This window comes from Rhyacophila brunnea, unplaced genomic scaffold (genome assembly GCF_057557595.1).
Source record: "Rhyacophila brunnea isolate RB1 unplaced genomic scaffold, BYU_Rbru_1.0 scaffold_10, whole genome shotgun sequence".
Lineage (NCBI taxonomy): Eukaryota > Metazoa > Arthropoda > Insecta > Trichoptera > Rhyacophilidae > Rhyacophila > Rhyacophila brunnea.
Window position 1 is genome coordinate 12,419,770 of NW_028232752.1, and position 21,977 is coordinate 12,441,746.

Consider the following 21,977-nt stretch of genomic DNA (forward strand, 5'->3'; position numbering starts at 1 on the left):
GAATTACTCCCACAAACCGACAACAAAACAGTGGTGGCCTACATCAACAAGGAAGGGGGCACAAAGTCCGCAACCCTAGTAAGTCTTTGCCGACAGATTCTGGAAATCATCAACCAGGCCAGTATACCATTGATCGCACAATACCTTCCAGGCAAATACAACTGCATGGCAGACCATCTCTCACGCAGCAAAATTATTCCAGAATGACACCTACTTATGGCAGCTACAACTCCCCTATTTCAAAGATGGGGACTCCCAGACGTAGACCTGTTCGCGTCCAACACAGCCAATGTTGTCGCAACGTATGTCTCACGAAATCCAAACGATGCCCTTGCACTGTTCCACTATGCCTTTCTGTCGACAGTGGAACTTCAAACTACTCGGCCTGGATATTCCCGCCACCGAATCTAATTCCACAAGTATTGGCACACCTGAACACGGCAAGGGGAAAATATTTACTAGTGGCCTCATGGTGGAAGAAGTGTTTTTGGAGTGCAGACCTACAGCAGAGATCACTGGAACCACCCTACCCGATCCCGCACTTAGAGTCATTTCTAGTGGACACGGTGACAAACCATCCACCTCCACAAGTCCGGGACCTATCACTCCAGTTATGGATAATTTCAGGTGGGCAGAGTTAGTTTCTAGCTGGTCGGTAGTGGACAGATCACTTCTCATTTCCGGCTGGCGACCATCCACTTTGGAGACCTATAAACCTGCATGGGACAAAAAATGAAAGACATGGTGCATGGCCAACTCGATAAGCTATAATACCCCCGAACCGATTGAAGTGGCTAGATACCTGGGTCACTTATACAATAAGGAAGGTCTTTCATATAACACTATTCTTGTACTTACATAAGTCAGCCATAGCTACCTTTTGCAAACCTATGATCAGTAAAGACATCAGCAGTAACATAGTAGTGCGTCATATGTTAAAAGCCATATTATGCACCCGCAAGACTAAACCTACAAAATCACCGATTTGGGATTAAAGAATAGTCGTAGACTACCTCAAGAAAACAACACCACTAGTATACAACCCATATGAAGTTTCACGCAGAACAATGATACACCCCTGTTACAGGCGGGCTTCTCCCGGTGTAAAATAATCATTTAGTAGCTTAAGTCGAAACGTAACCCTGACCTCTAGAAACGGCTTCATAAAACATCTAATCTGATTCCTTGCTCAACCACGTAAGTATTTCTTTTTAATTTAAAAAGTAAAAATGATGATGGATGAAAGAGATAATTTTAAGACTAAATATAAGGATTTAAATATAATAAATTTTGCCGCGCATTGTGCGTGAAATCCTCGCGCGCCGGCGCCAGGGTCAGGCTCGTGATTCGCCGAATCAAAGATCACGCGATAAAATTTGGCCAATCACGAGAGTCCTTTTTTTGCTGGATGGCGTCGGTACGAGGAATTTAAAAAAAAAGAAAAAAGGATGTAAGTAAGCGTCCCCTTTCCGATAGGTACGGACCTGACGACTACAACTGTAAAAATCCCAAATATAATTTGTAAAACTAAAAATTAAGAAAATATAAGAAGACCACGTTACGAGCACGAAAGACCGAGTTTTATTTACACTCCAACCGTTTGAAAATTTCTTTTTTTTGTGAATCCGGGGTTCGATGGACACCTGAGCTAGCCGCTGGAACCCCGGGGATCTCAATGGCGCCCAACGTGGGGCTCGAAGAATCGCATGGATTCTTCCGAACCCGCGAAATAAAATTTACGCCCGCGAACGCTAAATAAAAGTTTACGATCCAGGAGCCGGAACAACCAAGAAATGGTTAACTAAAAAGCGGACTCCGACGTAACCCTTATCGAAGAAGAAGTGCTGTCTCCAACATCAAACCGGGAGGGCCCTCTGGTGTTCGAAGACAGTCCACATACGGAGCTGACCGCGCCTAGCGTCGTGCTGGAGACCGTAGCACCGGCGCGTCTCCAGTACGACGAATGGCTGCACAAATCCCACCTATGGAGACCAGACGCATCATCGACGGTATCCAGCGAGGAGGGCTCGTAGAGGCCACGGCCCACTCACGACGAAAAACGGCGAGCAAAATGCCGATTTTCCTAGGGTATCACTAACATGTGTACCCTAGTCGACCACGGGATGTTCGGTGAGGAGAGAAAAAGGAAACGCGAGGCTAGGGAGCCTCACAAGAGGGCTGAGAAGGCGCGCAAGCTGAGATGAATCGAAGAAGCTGTACGGGCGCAGGCTCGACCACGAGGAGATGAAGCAGGACCAGTCGCCAACCCTCTAGTCAAGGGTGAACGCCGAGTTGCTGTTGGAAGTTTCAGTGTAAACAGTGTAGTTAAAAGTGAAGATAATAACCGTAAATATCCGGAAATTCTTCTAATTACGGATAAAAAGTTAATTAAGGACCCACTTTCTGAGCCCTATAATCTTAAGTTCGTTAGTAAGAAAAATGTACATTCTAGTTTTAAAAATAACGCTCCGCAAAGTGACGCCAATTCTTTCCGTTCAAATAAAGTAAATATGAATGAATTCGAAAACATTAACATTGAAAATCGCAAACAATTTTATAAACGGGAAAGAGGATATTCTACAGTAGCGCGAAACCTGTTTCAAAGTTACGCCGTGTTAATAATTTGAATCCAAAGAGAAACGAGGAAAATAGTACACTACCGTCCCTATTATTTCTTTACAAATTACCAATCGTAAATTTAACACAGCGAAAACGGAACGGGAATAATAAGGCGTCACTCGACAAAGTGTTAGTTGTTATGTTAAATTTTAATAATAAGTTAAAATTAGGTATAAAAGGATGAAAGTAGAGATTGTATGCTTGTGATAAAAAAAAAAAAAAAAAATGAGTCAATAAGCCGTAAATTTCTCAACGGGGTTTCAATAATAAAAAAATAAAAAAATAATAATAAAACGTGAGAGGCACCGTAAATCGGCGCGGCGCGCCTTTGGAATAGGATGTCGGGCGCGTAAAACGAAACAACAATTTTTTTTTAAATAAAATGGGTTTCACTAAAAATAAAGTTAACTACACAGTTTTAAGTGTACTGATTCAGAAATAAATATAATGAGAGGGTGGAATATTTCAATTTTTAATATCAATGTGATTTATACAGTCAATACAATGTTGCAAAATAATTATGGGTATTAGGGTAAAATATTAAATGTGATAGTAAGTACCATAAGTACAATGGGAAGATTTTATATAAAATTAGTAGCTATTTAATGTATGGGGTAGGAGCAATTAATAAAGTAAACTCGAATAAATTTAAAGTACAGGAAGTCTAATGAACGAATAAATTACTAAAGAAAGAGAAAGAATAAATACAGATGAAGACAATTTGGAAGCACAAAGGGAGCCACCTCTCGAAGTAAGCGCATCCAAAGGCAGCGTAGCCGAAAATTCATGATACCAAAGCTTGATGGTGTGGAGAGTGCGCACTCTCCTTTCTCGCGCAGGTTCATGGAGAGACTAGGGACGTGACGCCTGAAAGATATCGTGAAACAACAAGAGGTACTTCCGAAGTGTAACCATCTATAAAAAAAAGAAAGGGAAAAGGATACTTATTGTAAACATCCATCCTAGTACCTGTGAGTAAGCCGTGCCGCCGTCAACGAGCCTGGCCGTTGTACCGCTATACGATGCCTTGCCCGCAGTAATAGGAACAGATGGAGACACAGTACCTGTCCATCTATGAGGTGATACTCCAGAGACCAGCAGATCAGTGGAAAACTTTCCACAGAAAGATATCCGCTGCTCGGAACGAGCCTGGCTCAATAGTAACGCCACTACCACGCCCTGGTTGCAAAGGCAGACGACGCCAAACGAGGTACGCTCCTATTGCACCAGAAGAAGTAAAACGTAACACGAAATAATAATTCCGAACGAGGGCCAAACGTCTACAAATGTAGCCCCTAGGAATACAAAAGAAAGATTGGAAAGCGCGAGAGTCAAAGACTGCAGCTTCGCGACCCCTCCGCTGACTAATAAAAACGAATAAAATAACAAGAAAACCTAATTAAAACAAAGTAACACAAAATAAATGTACTACACTGAAATTAAATCAAACTCTGACCTATCTGAGCTGAAAATAATAATCCAAAATAAATATAGAAAATAATAAAAATAGAGCTAAAGTATAGAGTTTTATGTTAGAATAGTTAGATTGTAGTTGAATTCTTTTATAAACTGTTTATCATGCCATGTACTTAACGGATGAACAAGGAATTGGATGGGTGGCCGATGAGATCAGGGCGTACCTTTCGACTTTAACCCAGATGGGGCGAATGATACACCCCTGTTACAGGCGGGCTTCTCCCGGTGTAAAATAATCATTTAGTAGCTTAAGTCGAAACGTAACCCTGACCTCTAGAAACGGCTTCATAAAACATCTAATCTGATTCCTTGCTCAACCACGTAAGTATTTCTTTTTAATTTAAAAAGTAAAAATGATGATGGATGAAAGAGATAATTTTAAGACTAAATATAAGGATTTAAATATAATAAATTTTGCCGCGCATTGTGCGTGAAATCCTCGCGCGCCGGCGCCAGGGTCAGGCTCGTGATTCGCCGAATCAAAGATCACGCGATAAAATTTGGCCAATCACGAGAGTCCTTTTTTTGCTGGATGGCGTCGGTACGAGGAATTTAAAAAAAAAAGAAAAAAGGATGTAAGTAAGCGTCCCCTTTCCGATAGGTACGGACCTGACGACTACAACTGTAAAAATCCCAAATATAATTTGTAAAACTAAAAATTAAGAAAATATAAGAAGACCACGTTACGAGCACGAAAGACCGAGTTTTATTTACACTCCAACCGTTTGAAAATTTCTTTTTTTTGTGAATCCGGGGTTCGATGGACACCTGAGCTAGCCGCTGGAACCCCGGGGATCTCAACAGCTATATTATTATTACTCGCATCGGGACGACGGGTTCATGGATAGCGGTGTAGCGGATAATGGCCTAGTCGATAATGGCGACCATAATATAATTCTATGGCCAGTGTTTGGTTCCAAGCAGACACATCAAGGCACCGCCAATCTGGATGGAAATTAAACGCTTCCAGTTGCCAAAACATCGATCCAGTATTTTGGCTACGAAAACTTATCTGCGTTTCCAATGAGAGAAGAGAAGAAGGTGGTAATATTCTGGCATTATTTATCTCATCAAGAGGCCCTCCAAAACCTGCGACTCGAGCAGTCATCGGAAATTGGGTGAAGTCAGTACTCGCTGATGCAGGGGTACAGGAATCACCAGGCAGTACTCGATCAGCAGTCTTATTGTCCCTAAATTGGTTAAAGAATTACCCCATAGATGACATCCTGCAGAGAGGCAATTGGCGCTAGGAGGCTACCTTTAAAACATTTTACCAGAGACCGATAGACACACAGACTTCTACAGCGGGGAAACAAAATATATTGACCTCTCTGTTCAGCCCGGTGCACTGAGTCTAAAAGCAAGGAATATATTATACTTACATAATTCTCATGTTAGGTTTCATCCATCCTATCTTGCAGGATCTATCTTGCTTTACCAGATGATAACAAACAGATATCTCAAGGGACTTCAGAGTCAATAGCGAATAATGAAAGGAGTTTTACCTACCATTAAAACTCTTATTATTCTTGTTGACTCTGAAGTCCAAAGAACACCTACCTGGTTTCCTTGAGACATATCAAAATGAATAGCAGATACAAAAAAGGACGCCACCAACGAAAGTATCAGTCCTGCCAGCCAGCTAAACAAGATGAGCAACCAGAGAGATAAATAATCAAGAAGAAAGGGGGGTAAAAAGGGCCAGCACAGAAGAACACAAGGCAAAAAATACCATCAACATCTCAAGGGACTTCAGAGTCAACAAGAATAATAAGAGTTTTAATGGTAGGTAAAACTCCTTTCATTATGTATGTCGAGGGAAAAAAATTATATATGGCAACTTTTTTCCCCAATGCTACCAATACTGACATTGACATGTAAACTAAAACAAAGTTGCGCGAGAATTTTTTTTAGAACTCGATTAATAATAATTTATCATGATACACCTTTTTTAGTGAGATATGAGAATATAAATTTTTCTTTAGGGTAAAATAATTTTCTCATAAATATTTTTTTTATTCTGGTAACACTACGTAACATTCAACAACACATTTTGGCCTGTCAGATTAGATTGTGTTGTTCAGTAGAGATGTGACGACATCGATTACTCATTGCCCATTGGTTACTAAAAAATTAATACCGACTTTGTATAGGTACCTATCTCAAAGTATAGTTTTGACAGTTGGTGGATTTGGTCGTGATATTTTGTTTTGTGAAACTTTTCAAAAAGCTGTATGGTGTTTATAAAGTGTCGCTTTTATACAAGTCGGTGTTATTGAATTGAATTGTTTTGTGTGTTTTTTTACAGTATTCACTTATCTGCTGTTTATATTTGTGTAATAGTTTTATTGAATTTTTGTGTTCTCCTTGGTGCCAGTTACGGTTTAGTGAAAAACGAGCCGAAGACACGAATACAAATTTCGGCATTTAACTTTGATCTAAATTTAGTGGAGCAGGTTTTATCTGCTGTTTGTGCTATTCTTGAAAGTTTGTGTTAGTTGTGTGAAAAAATCCACAAAAATGTCTGACTTCGAGGAGAAAATTGTGATGACACCGAAGTGTAAATCTTCAAATTCCACAACATTGATTGTGGAACGTAGGCCAGTCCAACAGGCTGATGATAAGATGCACATCGCTGGAGGAGACCATGCTGGTATTGTCATCAACAAGGAACATGGCCAAGGTAAAACACAACATTACTATTTTAAATGAAATATAATTGCTCAAAGAAAGCTCAATGATTCAGTCTCTTCTAAACTTTATCGTCTCGCGACATCTTCTAAGTTTAAATATTTTCTGACGGTGTCCCAAACAAATATAAGTTATTGCGATGGTTATCCTGCAGTGCTCTTCAAAGTTTCTCAAATCTTGTAATCAAACTAGACTCAATACACACATAGGCAAAGTCGATTTCACGGAATCTATTCTTAAGTTGTATGTATTATTCACATCCCTTCCTTAATTTGCTGCCTTCAAGCAACGCATGATATTCTACCCAAACGAAACATTACTGCAGCTACCCACATTTATCTTAAATCCATGTGACTTCTCTATACTATCTTCCTGAAAGTATTTTTGAAACCGGTAAGCACCATCAAAATTATGAGGAAAAAAGAAAAATCTGATTAAGTTAAATACATAGGTACACTGGACAGAACAGTGACTCAAGCTTTTTGGTATCATGCTCGTTTGTTGATAAAATTAAAACAAAAAATCTCATGTCACAGCCACTTAATATTATTGATATATGATACTTACTATATTTCTTCGTCTTCCTCGGCGCTATATCCCAGGGTAGGATTTGACCAGTCCCCAGTCCTCTTCCACACAGTCACTATTCGCCTCCCTCTGGGTCTTTTCCTCTGGGGTCGGTACCCACGTCGTCAGGATCTTCAAAGCCCCGTCATTAGACATTTAGGTATGCAATGCGACCCTACCATGAGTCTCGCCGGTTTGTGTTTCATTAGGATGTCTACTTTATGATTAATTTTCTTCTATACTTAGGCCCTAAGTAGGTATCTTCTTTTTCTTTCAAAGACTGATGACTGATTTTCTTATGTCCAGGTCAGACACCATACTATTTGAAAACTGGACAGCCTGATAAACATTTCCACTAAAGAAAACTTAATATTTTCGAATCAATCCATTAAAATAAAATTCTGCCCATCTTCATATTCTTGTATAAATATTATGATATTACCTATTCAGTTTTTCTTAGCAGCATAAATGACTCATGAAAACAAAACAAAGAAATGGACTTTCACTCGAAAATTATTGAAGTAGGTGAAGTGCCAGAGTGTCGTCATTTTATATTGGAACCTGATTTTGATTTACTTAATCGAAAAATGTATTCACTGTTCATAATATTATAAACTTTAAAACAGACGTTTGTTGTGATAATAAAAATAAAATAAAATGCTTTCAATTATGTAAGTAGTGTGAAAATTGATATTTTTTTACAATGACTATCTAAGGGGGCGGCAGCGCCACTCCGAGAACCACTGATCTAGCGACCTTAGCTAAGTAAGATTACAAAATTTTTATAAAAAAAAAACAAATATTATTTTACAAGTAGTAGGTAGTCGGATAAATAAACTGAATTGAGATCAATACTACTTGAATAAACAATAATAATACTGGTACAAGTCTGTTTACTGGAAGCCAGGTGGTAACAGCGGCAATTTTCAATTTTCATAGCAGATTTCGGTTAACTAACCTAACTGTTTGCCGCTGGTTTTCACTAAATAGACAAGAACCATCATACTTATTATAAATTATGTACTTCATCGAAAACCATTACAACAGATTAAATAATATCATTAAGTACTTACCAGAGTCTATAAAAACATCACTGTGTTAAGTACATCTACATTCTATACATTATTTTAATAATAGGTATTTTGGGCACCTTCCAATCTCTGGTACCTATTTGGTCATGGGTAATTACGGATTTCAACTGCAAAATATGCGTCACTTAGGAAAGTAATTTACCCTGGTCTTTATTAAATTAGTTATACGGATACTATTGATAAATACATACTATAAGATCAATTTTGTATTTATTCGTAAGTAGATTGCGAATAAATAGATTTATATAAGTACATACTTGATACCAGCGACACCTACTTTCGTATGAAGCAGTATTATAATAATTATAAGCATCCACTCAAAGCTGCTAAAATGTTTGGTGGTCGCATAGTGAGACGTTGGTATATAGGTAGGTACCTACTTGTTTTATTTGGTGAATTTTATGTATTTAGAATTTGAATGAGGCATTATTTTTTATAACTCTGAATTGAATGAATTACAACCATCCCAACATTTGGCACACACCTTGTCATGATTCTTGTGCCTACTCATTCATTAAAAAATAGCTGAGTTTGTAACAATGATAAGCGAGCTACCGTCACACTACTATTAGGATAATTTATTCACAATAAAGTTTATTTATATTATTCTGAAGTGCATTCTGAATAAATTACAAAATTATTATGTATACGGGCATTTTCGCCAAAGTTTGTACATTGCGTTTTTGGCATGTCCCATGACTTTGATTGATTTTTTCATAGTTATTATATTATAAAATGTTGGAAAGTTATGTACTTTTAACATGCAAATTTATTAATTTACTCTATTCAATCAGTTAAATACAACTATCTGACCTGTATATATTTTTAATTGATTATTTAGATCGAAAGGTAGTGCGTTTTTACCATGTCCCACCCATAAATTCAAATAAACAAAGTCTGATTTCGTCATTAATTTTGAGTGTGTAAAATTAAATTCGTAGTGTTTTCAACAGCTTACATTATATATTTTTGGAAAATATATAGTTTTTTCGTAAATTTGTACCAATATTGAAAAAAAATCACGTTTAAAGTGTGTCCCAGGATATTTGAAAAAGTGGAACTCCACATTCCGTTACCACGATTTTAGCATGAAGGCGAAAAATTTTCACTATAAATATGTTTTTTTTTAATGTAGCAACATTTTTGTATAACACTGATCGCCATGTACACTTTAAATTGTTGGTGTGTGTCGGTATCGCTATCGGAACAGGTTGCTTTCTGGGTTGGTCATTTAAGAAGTTCCACTACTGTTACCACGATTTATAAGGTAAGAAAACACATATTTCTATTTCACATACTACACATATGGAGCTTATCTTTCATACTACAGATATAATAAAACATATCGCAGGTTTAACAATAAAACTAAGCTAAATTTTGGCTTCAAACACTTCTGAAACAGAATCCGTTACTTCCACTCCGAAACTATATTGGTGGTAACGTATATGTGGAATGTAAAAGTAACGAAATGGCATGCATAAAGTTGGGTTTACAGTGTGTGTTTAGTTCTTCATAGATTATAAAAAAAATTATTTTGTCTGTTCGTATGAAAAACAAAAATATTTTCATTAAAAAATATAAAAAATAACCTGACTATAATATAATAATATAATAAAGATTAAAAAAGTATGTGATATGTCTGAATACGCAAAAATAGCGCACATAAAAGTATGGAGATAAAAAAAAACAACAGAAGGAAAAGAAAAAACACCAGACTGAAATAATTGCGAGACAGGCACTGGCTCTGTCATACTCTTTCTGTTATACGCCACCAAAATTTTAAAACTTCTCCATACATTTTAGGCATAGAAATTTATAAAAATGTATGAAAAAGTATTTTTTTGTCACGTTTAACAGAAATGTGTACTCGATTAGATTTAATACCTAGAACTGTAGGTATTCACGAAATGTCAGAAAAGTACGTCTTGATTACAATCAACCTGTATAGCTACATTTTATGTTGATGAATACAATTAAATTTCAAGACAACATAAAGTCGAACTTGGTTATTACGAGGAAGATGGGACCGACTGAATTTGCTTGTTATAAGCGTTACTCGTTATATCAGAGAATAGGTATTTTTAAATGAGCATGTCACATTACACAAAAAGCCGAAAATAAAAAATTTGGAAACCATCGTAAAAATCCCCGAAACGAGCATGGCATTCATAAACTACAAAAGAAGTTGTTTATTGTAATTAACGCTGGTAGGTACCTACGGACTTCACAAACCTTGGATTTTTCAACCATATGCGTGGATACTTTTTTATTATTGTCGGTGAAACACCAATAAGGTAGGTACTTAGACACTTTACTAGTGTCATAAACGTAATCCGACCCCGGCGGCATCCTGTCCAATCGGATTTTATTGCTTAGGGTCGAAATGTTTTAAAACGGTCGACACATTAACAGTATTTTAGCTCGGTATATCCGATAAGTTGCTCGTTATAACAGTGAAAGAATTAAATGTATGGCGAAAATCATAAACCAATTGTCAACAAATGTTTCGTTATTACATCCGAGATCTCGCTATGTCAGAGATCGTAATAACCGAGTTTGACTATAATTATTTTCGTAAAAGTTATATACTCCGTGCCGCGCTAGGAACTCGCGTCTGAATCCCTTGCTGATTTTTTTTTTCATATATTGTTAATTTGCTTAAAAATATTTTTTATCTGAGTTACAAATAATATAAATGCCAAATAAAGTTATGGTAATGTATAGTGTGTCAAAATTATTACCTACCTTATTTTACAAGTATTGTGAAATTTATTATAAAATATGTCTATTTTAGTGATTAAGTTTGATTTGTTTTGTTATTTTGACGCACGTTGAATATTTATCTGTCTATCAAAAAATTCAAATAAATTTCATAAAACAAAAATTTGTTTTTATGGTAACATGTAACTTAAGCTTTACAAATTACACTCCGTTACCATTTCGTTCCATTCCGAAAATGTCCCCAAAAAAGTTGAACGTTAACTATTTTTCATTTGATTATTAAATAACGAAACTTATTTATTTTTCCAATAAAATTTAGTAAAAGTGATTATTGTCTTTAAAAAAATAGCAGAACGAACATTGATTGGTTTTTTCAAATACTAAAGGAAAAATGCTCTGCCATTATAGACATAGGGTAACGGAGGGGAACGAAATGTGCCCAAGAATTAAAATTCAATAATATTTTTTGACTATTTGTAGTTTTATTTTGAAGTGTATGGTTTTTTTAATCTAATAGAGCTCTTTTAAGTGATAAAAAGTGTTTCATTCATGTTTTAAAAGCTAAGTTTCGTAGTCACGGAACGGAAACTTATTATGCCCAATTTCATAATAAAAATGATATAAATATTGTATTAATCAATATTTTGCTGAAAAATTGCTATCACCAATTCAGCAATAGAACAAGGAATCTGCTAGCTATATAAAAATGGTTAATTTGAGTGAAAAAATAATATTACCCAAATTTCAAACATGTACAAACTTTGGCGAAAATGCCCATACGCATTGAAACAAACGGAGTTGCTTACAATAAAATACGATACACAGCTAAGCAAGTACAGATAACTAAGTAGTTATTTATAATAAGTCTGCCTGGAATATGTTGGCTACATTATGAAGACTTTTTAATTTGCGAATAAACTCTCTTGTCTTTTTGTCCAAAGAGATTGCATGCAGTTCCAAGAATAATGACACTGGACCAGTGACTCATGCGTAAATATCACTGGAATATGACTGATGACTAAGAAATACTTCCCTTTGAAGTTTAAACTTTAAAGGGGCCTTTTCTGTATGCATTGACAATAATAATTATATGTATTTTTAATGCGTCATATTATTATTATAGCATTTATAATTGACCGAGGTAGGTTCACAAAACTTAGGTTCATTACATAAAAAAGTACGTATAAACTTACTTTTAATCTCGCTACCACTTTTTGTAATGAGTAAAAAAAATAACGATGTTTTCACTTGACCGATTACAACGTTTTGCTTGTTTAGAAATTCGCTCAATACCTATAATTATTATTGGACAACTTTATGTAGTAGGTAAGTATATAAAAAATGTGCTCATTAGTCATTACACTCATTACTCATTACAAATACCTATCGCTACAGATATAAGTACTTATTACTTGTAAAATAATATCTGATTCTAAAATCTAAGTACCTGGTTCTGGCCAATATACAATCTGCCTTAAAAAATAAACAATTTTTAACTGATTCTGACTCAGTTTTTTCCCGCTGATAACGAATCTCCCGATGCCACTCGCGAACAGGCGAACGACGCCATCTTGGTAAAATGGCGGTGAAAAATGGTTTTTGAGTAATATTTCAATAACCGTTATACCTACAGAAAATTTAACCGAAGATGAAATAAAAATCGTTAAATTCTACACAAAAAGGTATCATTCATATTTTTGGTAAGTTAAACGGTTTTGCCACAATTTGAGAAGTTAATGTTATAAATTTTGCTCTTTTTTCGATTTGTATTGCTAAAATAAGGCAAACAATCTGGATTGTTTCTTTGTATCATCGTCAGTCTGTTTCTATACTGTTTTACTAAAATTCTATGTCCCCCTCTCTGGCACAATATGGTTAGGGATTGCAATACCGGTATTCGTGAAATACATATATGAAAAAATATAAGTATCTACAATACCTCTATGGTATTTACCAATATTTATAGATATAAAAAATCTCTTTAAAATATTGATATTTCATAGAAAAAGTATCTGGATTCGTAGATACATATTATAATATGTATACTTACCTTTAAAAATAGGTGAAGGTAAGATATGCTAAAGATGTCGATATTTACAAATACTTAATAGTTGAATGATTGGCATGTTCTTCTTCGCATAATCTTTCAATAAATTTACTTAGTGTTTTATTAGTTTATTACACTTTTTACACTCGGACGTCAAATGGCAACGGAAGTAAACTAGACATCGCGTAACCCGACAAAAATTTACAGTCTTGTTAAACCTTTTGTGTTAATTTAATACAGTTTGTTTCCACTTTCAATACCGAATATATTGCTATTGTCTGATTTTTAAAACCGGTATTTCGGTAATTAAAAATACTGATATAGCGGTATTGCAATCCCTAAAAATAATCAAATCCCGTAGGCGTAGGTACTTTTACCACTATGGAATCTGGTCATATATTTCTGTTGTCGAACCAATTATTTCAGATGGACTTTCCTAGATATTAACTTTTAGAATCAATACGTTTGTTGTGCAGGTCTACTTTCCACAGAACTAACACATCGCGAATATTATCTGCTTTCGTGACTGTTTCGCTCGGAAAGTTTAGCATTTTGCAACTGCCGTATCATGTGGAGCCAGGACACCAAATATTATATCAATTTATACTGCTATAAACGTAGTCCATACTTACTACTGTAATATTAATAGACGATTCTTGACTTCCAAAGTTTATATCAACAGTGAAAAATAAAAACATTTTATGCCTAAGTATTTATCGCGTGTTTCTTTTCCTAGTAAGTTTGCATATTTAAATTTTAATACATTCTTACTAAGTAATTGATCTATTAGATGATAAATGCATATGTTTACGTCATGGCCACCACATCCTGACGCGGGCCCCCGGGGGCCTCATGTTGTAACTCGCGAGTTGAAGTCGCCCGGTCGACATGACGTCATATGACATCATTGTGACGTACTACCGGAGTGAGTCAAAGCATTCGAGAAATTAACGCTACTCAAATACTGGCGTTATCCATTGTCCCCATACACAAATAGGTGTTTCAGCATAATAATATCTATGGTGAGCCGTGTGCGTTGGGCGGCTTGCCTTGAGCGTGTATTGGCTTACGTCACAATTACGTCATGTCGTCGGGTGACTTCATGTCACAAGTTATAACACAGGGCTGCAGGTCACGATGCTTGGTGACCCCCTCCCCCTCCTAACCAATCGCTAAGGTTCAGGGAAGTGTAATGTTCTACAGTAGTGTTCCCCAAATGGTATTCCATGGAACTCAACGTTAAAAGTGATTTTTGGTATTAAATAAATCCACTTGAATTGTCTGCACTCGCCATCGTAATATTGTGAAGCACTGATCGCGACACCCTTCTGTGATAGCCAAGTAACATGAGACCCTTGGCCATATTGGATAAATAGTAATTTTTATTAGTCAAAAATACGCTAAAAATAATTATAAAATTAAAATTCACTTGTAAAATACGCACCACAGGCGAGTTTTTTTTTACTATTAGAGCAAATTTGTGGTGTGTATTTATCTCACTTAACTAGTCGACGCGCCACGCCAGGCCCCTCCTAAGCCCGGCCCCCCAGGGCTCGGGAGTAGCAATAAAAAGTCTCGCGTTCGAGCGCCAAGCGGTCGTATTTCATTCTGTAATGGCTGTAAACGCTACGATTGTCGACTGGCGTTTGCAGGCGATCGTTGGAGAGTCAAAACGCGCGAGCGCTTGTGGACATCTGAATTGGGTCACATGTATCTGGAGAACGCGCGATTTGTCACTCGCGCGTAAAAACGCGCCATGTGGACAGGCTCTTACCTGCTTTGATTTGATGTTATTGCTATTATAACATTTCAATGTTTAGATCTTTAATGTTCGTCATATGCACGGGCCCAGTGGCGAAGGGTGAAGGTACATAAATAATGTTAGTATTAAAGTATAAGTATTGTACTTAATTAATTATTTAATATTTATTTATTTCCGCAAATTTCGGCTCTTTACCACGGACGACAACGACGTCTAAAACATCCAAACCGGTTTAAACCGAAACCGGGTAACCGCATTTCTCAACTAACCGAAAACCGGGTAATTTTACACGATTAACCGACCGAATTATTAGGTTATATTAGGCAAGTACATATTATATTGTTTTACAATTTCTAGACGCTGATACTTTCAATAATTGTTAAACTTCGATTAGCCTATAAAAGAAAGTAACACTGTAAACACACTAAGTTATAAATAAGTTGACATAGGTACTTATACCGCTATTTTAGTTAGTACGTAACTAGTTCAATTGGATATATTATTATATGAGTGACCTAGCATTATCGTGAGAAGGGTGATTCTCCAGACTGCAATAATAGAAGTCGAAATTGAATGTCAGACAGCGTTTATGCTGATGCATCTATGAAAGTGTTGCCAACCGTACTATAATAATTGTATTTGTACTATAATTTTGGTCCGCGTACTAGGTACGATATAAAAAAGGTATAGTGCGCCAACAATAGTATAATTTTGAAAATCGGAAAAAATACGCAAAAGGTAGGTACTTACTAAAATTTCAGTATTTCCGTACAAATTGGTACAAAGTATTATAAAACATATAGAATTTTGAGTAAAAGTGTTTTCAAAATTATGTATGTTTAATAAGATAGGCCCGTTTCAAACGGGACACCGGTGTAGCGCTCGTATATAATAAGGAGGCCTTTGTATTCGAATAAAAGAGCCTCTGTATTATGTTTATGAACGTCCCGACCTAATGAGTCAAAGCGTGTCCGGTACACTTTTCCGCCGGCCTCTGCATTCTTAAGCCGCCGATACACATGTTTTTATGACCGCAGCCAGTTTTATGTTCTAATTTATATCGCGAAATTATGCGTTGACTCATTAGCTCTGGGCGCTCATAAACATAATACAAAGGCCCCTTTAATCGAATACAAAGGCCTCCTTATTATATACGAGCGCGACACCGATGTCCCGTCTGAAACGGGGGTTACATTCGTAAATCTTGTGAATTATTCGTTGAATAAAAAAATAGTTACTTAGGTAATTGTAACTTTTGCAATAGAAGAAAATTTGGCGAACCCCGTAAGCATTTTTGGTCAGAAGAGGTAGGTAAGTACTTAAATAAAAAAGGCCTCGGAATTTCTCAAATTCTCTAAATTTTTATTTTTATCGTTATTTACAAAAATACTGTAATTTTCAACAGATGACAAAGCGTAACTACTATAATTTTTGCGGAAATACTATAATTTCTCGGTCCTCGTACAAAAAGACGGCAACACTGATCTATGCCCTCTAGCAGTGGTAACGAACCTATAACACGCGTGGTGGCACACGCGAAACAATGCAGAACTATTAATTTTAACTCACATTTGATTTTTTTTAGAAGGGAGTTTTTTGAAACAATATACTTGCAATTATTTATCATGTATACAAATAAATGTATAATTCATTATTTAGTAGAACTGTCGAATAAAATAATGTATAAATTTATTTAATTTAAGTAATAGATAACTTAAGTACATGTGGTGTTTCAAAAAACACTTCTGGAAATAATTTCAAACGTGAGTTAGAATAGTTCTACATTCAACTGACGAATTGTGTATTATGAAATCAATAGTACAACATCATGGCCCCCACATCCTGAAGCGGGCCCCTAGGCTATGATGTTTGGCGCCCCCCCCCCTACCTATCGCTAAGGGTAAAGGACGCGCTGCAGTTTCGTTTTCCAAATGGTGTACGCGGTAAAATTAAGGTGTATTTTTAGGTTTTTTTGTATTTTTAATATGTAGGTACATCCGGTTGAATTACCTATGGAGTTGTCGAGTATCGGCACATAGTTAAAATGGTATTGTGCCTAGAACTAAATATTTTTAATTATTAATATCATTGAAGTAAAATATTTGCCAGGCCATGATTCGAACCTGGGAACCAAGATGTTATAGGCCGACGCTTAAGCCGCGCGGCCATCGTTGGCGTAACAACGTATTACTTATTGCAAATAATGCATTTTGTATGCAAGTGTGTATTTTGTTTTTAAAATTCTATTTCATTTTTGTATTTTTTTTTTTGAATTAAGTATTATATTTCTTTTCTATAAACTATTTTTTACTTTGTTTTTTTTCTATATTAAATTGATTTACCTGTACTTTTTATTCTTAATGTCATGTTGTGAACGTCTTTAATTAATAATTTGTTATATGATAAATGTGTCTTTTTTGAATAAATAAATAAATGGGTACTTTTGTATTCACCAGTAAGGAGATAATATGTATAATTTTATGTAATTATGTGGAACGTCGTATATAAAAGTATTGCATTTACTTATTTTTGCCAAGTTGGCAAAGAATAGTTCGCCATCACTGCCCTAAACTAAAGGATTACCCGATAGACAAGTATTTTTATCAATAATATTGCAATTGTTTGAAATCCAATTGCCGATACACTAATATACCGGTTTAAAGGGACAATAAATATTGTATAATGTTGATGGATTAATTACTGAGATAATATGCATCGTCTAATCCTCATATTATCATTTATCGGCTACTTATGTTTTATAATTTTATAGTAATGACTGCCTATAAATAACGCAGTACTAAATATTTTGGCTAAAGATAATCCTTTCACATTCGTATGAAGGTACTTACTAGTTACCTACTAACCTACTGCCTACTGACATCGCCTTTTTATGAAACTCTCTGGCAGTTTTGCCAACTGTCGTTGACAAAAACATGCCAGGGTATGAAAACAAGCTATTTGGTAGGAAAAAACGCTAGATTTTGTAAAAATATAATTGCAAGTAAATCTACTTATTCTACCAAATATCTGTCAATGCCTTTGCTTTAGCGTATCAAAAAAGTGCAAAAATCGAAAAAATGTCGATACGTATAAAAACCACACATTTTAAGAGAAATATATTTAAAAATTGACAAAAACATTCAATTGTTTCAGCGTATTTTGTTTCTCACTAAAATAGGTACTTACCGACCTACCTGCTTAAGATGCGCTAGATTAAGTATCTGGTAGTCAGAAATTTTATGGGCATGAAAATAAACTTAATATCTAGCTATTAATTGAGTTAGCATTTACTTGGTAGAATTACATTTTACAAGAAATGAAAATATAATTAATATTAAATTCTACAGGTTTTTAAAAATATTATTAGTATTTTAATTGATTAATAATGTCAATAAATAACCAAAGTAATCGAACACTGTAATTTTGATAAATTTTGTAAATTTTGATATCCATTAAAAAAAACCCACTTAGGGTCTTCAAAGTATTAATAATATTACAATTAATAATAAGTGTACAAATTCATAATATTGCTGGAATGAATAAGAAAATGTATTCTGTCTCTATCTATACACGTATAGTATTTAAGCAAAGGCAAACGGCCTATCTGAATAGTCTTGATAATGGTGTTACAACCGAAATAGCTATCGACAAACCTTTTTAAAAACCTGTAGAATTGAATATTAATTATATTTTCATTTAATATCTAGCGTTTTTTTCAACACATTTAATGCTGTTGGAGACCTCAAAAACGCTAGTAAAAACGCCACGAGCTAGATGCGGTTTTTGCAAGCTAGATGCCTATCGGAAGATGCTAGAGCTGGCAAGAAAAACATTAAATCGGCAACGCTGCTCTTTGGATGCATTTCAAGCTACTTATGCCTTCGATTAGTGAAGCATTTGAAGCTCATTTCCACCATTTGAACAGTGTTTTTGCGATCAGTACCGACCTCCATGTCAAAACAAAAAGTCGCTTCTTCCCGCACACGCGTTGTGTATACAAAATATTAAAAATATACTTAGGTAGGTATTTATATTCGTAATTTCAATTATTTGGGTATTATTTCGCATTTCTCCCCGTAGGTATGTATATTTTTTTAAACGCAAGTAATTTCAAACATTTTTAAATGTGCATGTACATAATCTAAATTTGTTTTAGAGATAAGCAACTGATATAAATTAAATAATAATATGTAACAATGTGCCCAAATGAGGAATTTTATCTTATCACAGCACTTGTGCAAAATAATGTTAGCATAGTGATATCAGAGGATACGTCGTATGATATAATTAATAATTAAGTACTCACTTTCTGGTTTACTTATTTCTCACTTTAAAAGTACCTATATCTTTTTAAAGTAATATTTGACCCTGAATGTTTAAAAATGCGCAAAATTGAAATATTATGTCATATTATAGACAACCAGATAAGGAAGATTTCAATGCAAAAGAATTCATACAAAATCATCGATTAGGTCATACCTTGATACGAACGTCAGTGTGTATACATTCTCCAGTCATGGAATTATCTGCAATCTTCTACATATGCTAATGTCAGCAAACTTATCTTATCATCATCGTGTGGTGTGTGAATTAAAGATGCTGTTGTACTAAATACAAACTATTCATAGTATTTCTTGCGACACTGACTTTTTCACGGCCTTCTAAAAATTTAAATTAAATTACATTCTTGAAGCTTGTAAATTATTTACTTGTGAAAAAATAGTTAATTTACAATGTTAATAAGTAGGTATGTAGGTATACAAACATTTAAAAAAAAATCATATTTTCTAGACACTTTTTGAATTTTAAGGAAATCTACCATCTAACTAATTATCTTAAGTACTTAATACCTACCTGTTCTGTCATTTCTTGTGAATGAGATTCGGCAACACTGATCCAAACCGCCTCTGAAAAGTATACTTACCCATACTTACTATGCTGCTACTGCCTCCTGTTAAATTTAAACAATGTGGTTACGTCTAGCTGCCGTAGCGGACGTAAAGAAAACATTTCAACTAGATATCTACTTTATTATTTACATACTGAATCTGTCAATACGGAGTAAAAAAGTATGTACTACTACAGGGATGGCGAACCTTTTTACGTAAGAGTGCCAAAATTCCCTAATAATATTTTTCAACTGTCCGACGTGCCAAGCAGATTTTTATGGCGAAAATTTTTTTTTTAAGTTTTATAACAAAATAGTTAATAATTCTATTAAAAGGGTTTAAAAATTACAATCGAGTTATTGCTATTCTATCTTTCAACGTATTTCTAGCCGAAGGCATATCTTTTATTCATTGAATATTTTTTTCCTTGTTTTCAAATTAGTTAAAGTGATTAACATTTTAATCACTCTTCTTTTTATTATACCTATTCTCCATCACTGAGCGGTTTTCCATTTTTAGAGATTATGTTTGAGGTAAAATAACAGGCAGTTATTATATTTGAATGTCTGCCGATAATTATGTTCATAAGGTTTGTTGATTGTATATTTTTTCATGGATGTGGGATCCTGAAGCGGGGCCCTAGGCCAGGATCTTTGCCGGGCCCCCTTACCTATCGCTAGGGTTAAAAGTAGCGTGACGCTCTATACTACAGAAACGTTTTCCTTATCGTGTTCCAGGTAAAATTAAGGGTATTCAGTGTATTTTTAGCGATTTTTTTCTTTTTTTCAATAAATCTACTTGAGTTATGAAGTTTCCGAATATTAACACACAATAATCAAAATTTGCATCATACAATCTCATATTTTATGTTTATATTCTAAAAGAAAAATAGCGCCGCAGGCGACTTTTACCATTAGAGAAAATCTGTGATGTGTGTTTATCACACTTATATAAGGTAGACGCGCCACGCAGGCCCTCCCAGAGCCCGGGCCCCCAGGCTAGAGCCCTGTCACCCCCCCGTTGCGGGGGCCATGTATTTTTATGTTTAATTCCCCGATCCTAAGGACTGACCTATGCAATTATATGATTACATTAAACGTAATGATTTGCCTGTATTTTTATACAATGCGATTTGTCATTATTTATGCATGAATTTCATTGTTTCCGTTTGCGCATCGATTGGTACCTAAACATAATATGAAAAACCGAAGAAAATACGCATGGCTATGTCGTCATTATTTTTTAATATCATAAGTAAGTGATTATAAGTACTTATATACTTATTTATTTGTAAAACTTTTTTTATAAAAAAGATATTTTTTAAATATATATAAAATATTAATATTTTTCTCTTCAAAATGAAACATTCGCGTGCCATGCAAAATCATCTCGCGTGCCACTGGTGGCACGCGTGCCATAGGTTCTCCATCCCTGTACTACTACTACGTCTGGCTCTTGTGGATTTTTTTAATCGCATTTATTTCTTGCAGCTTTTCAATCTACCAAGGATAACTACTTTTCTTTATAGGCTCAGTGCCGTTAGTTTTATCGGAACATACTTTGCTGCATTTGTATAGGTACTTAATAAATGTATAGTGAATCAATCTAAATACATATTGGCATTGCTCACTTAATCGAGTTCTCTTATTATGTCGTAGGTTTTTATTTACCGAGAGATGTGAAAACACTGTTTGTTATTTATTGATAGGGACTAGATTTTTAAAATCGTTTTATTTCACTAAATTAGAGTACTCTCTCAGTAAAAGACAAGTGTCCAATTAGTGAAAGCGGCGGATTATAGTGCATACATACAAAACATAGAGGTATTAAATAAAAAGAGGGGCAAGTAATCGGCTTTCTCATACAACTGAATGAAGCAGGCCAACAGTAGCCGAAAACTTACGAGAAATAGCGACGCTATAAAAAAAATGCAGAGCATCACGGAAAATTTACTTTGGTCATTATAACGTACCCATACAATATAATTTTAATGTGGAAATTTTTCCGCAAATTGATTACCAACCTGCCTCGCCATACTTTTTCACCATACTTGACTGCTTCACCATACTTTCAGACAGTGGCGCACCCAGGATTTAATATTGGGGGGGGCCCAA

General features: G+C 35.2%; 1 protein-coding gene across 2 annotated transcripts in view; it reads left to right on the forward strand.

Annotated features, from left to right (window-relative positions):
- The first annotated feature begins 6,163 nt into the window (after nt 1–6,163).
- The window catches only part of LOC147078894 (uncharacterized), a 177,994-nt gene continuing 162,180 nt past the window's right edge, over nt 6,164–21,977 (forward strand). The window contains exons 1-2 of one of the 2 annotated variants that reach the window (XM_085951164.1): nt 6,178–6,248; nt 6,404–6,778. In XM_085951164.1, coding sequence (XP_085807290.1) covers nt 6,616–6,778 — 163 coding nt within the window. In that variant the 5' untranslated portion in view covers nt 6,178–6,248; nt 6,404–6,615. Of the gene's footprint in view, nt 6,779–21,977 lie in introns of both variants that reach the window. The other variant, XM_085951172.1, reaches the window with a different exon arrangement.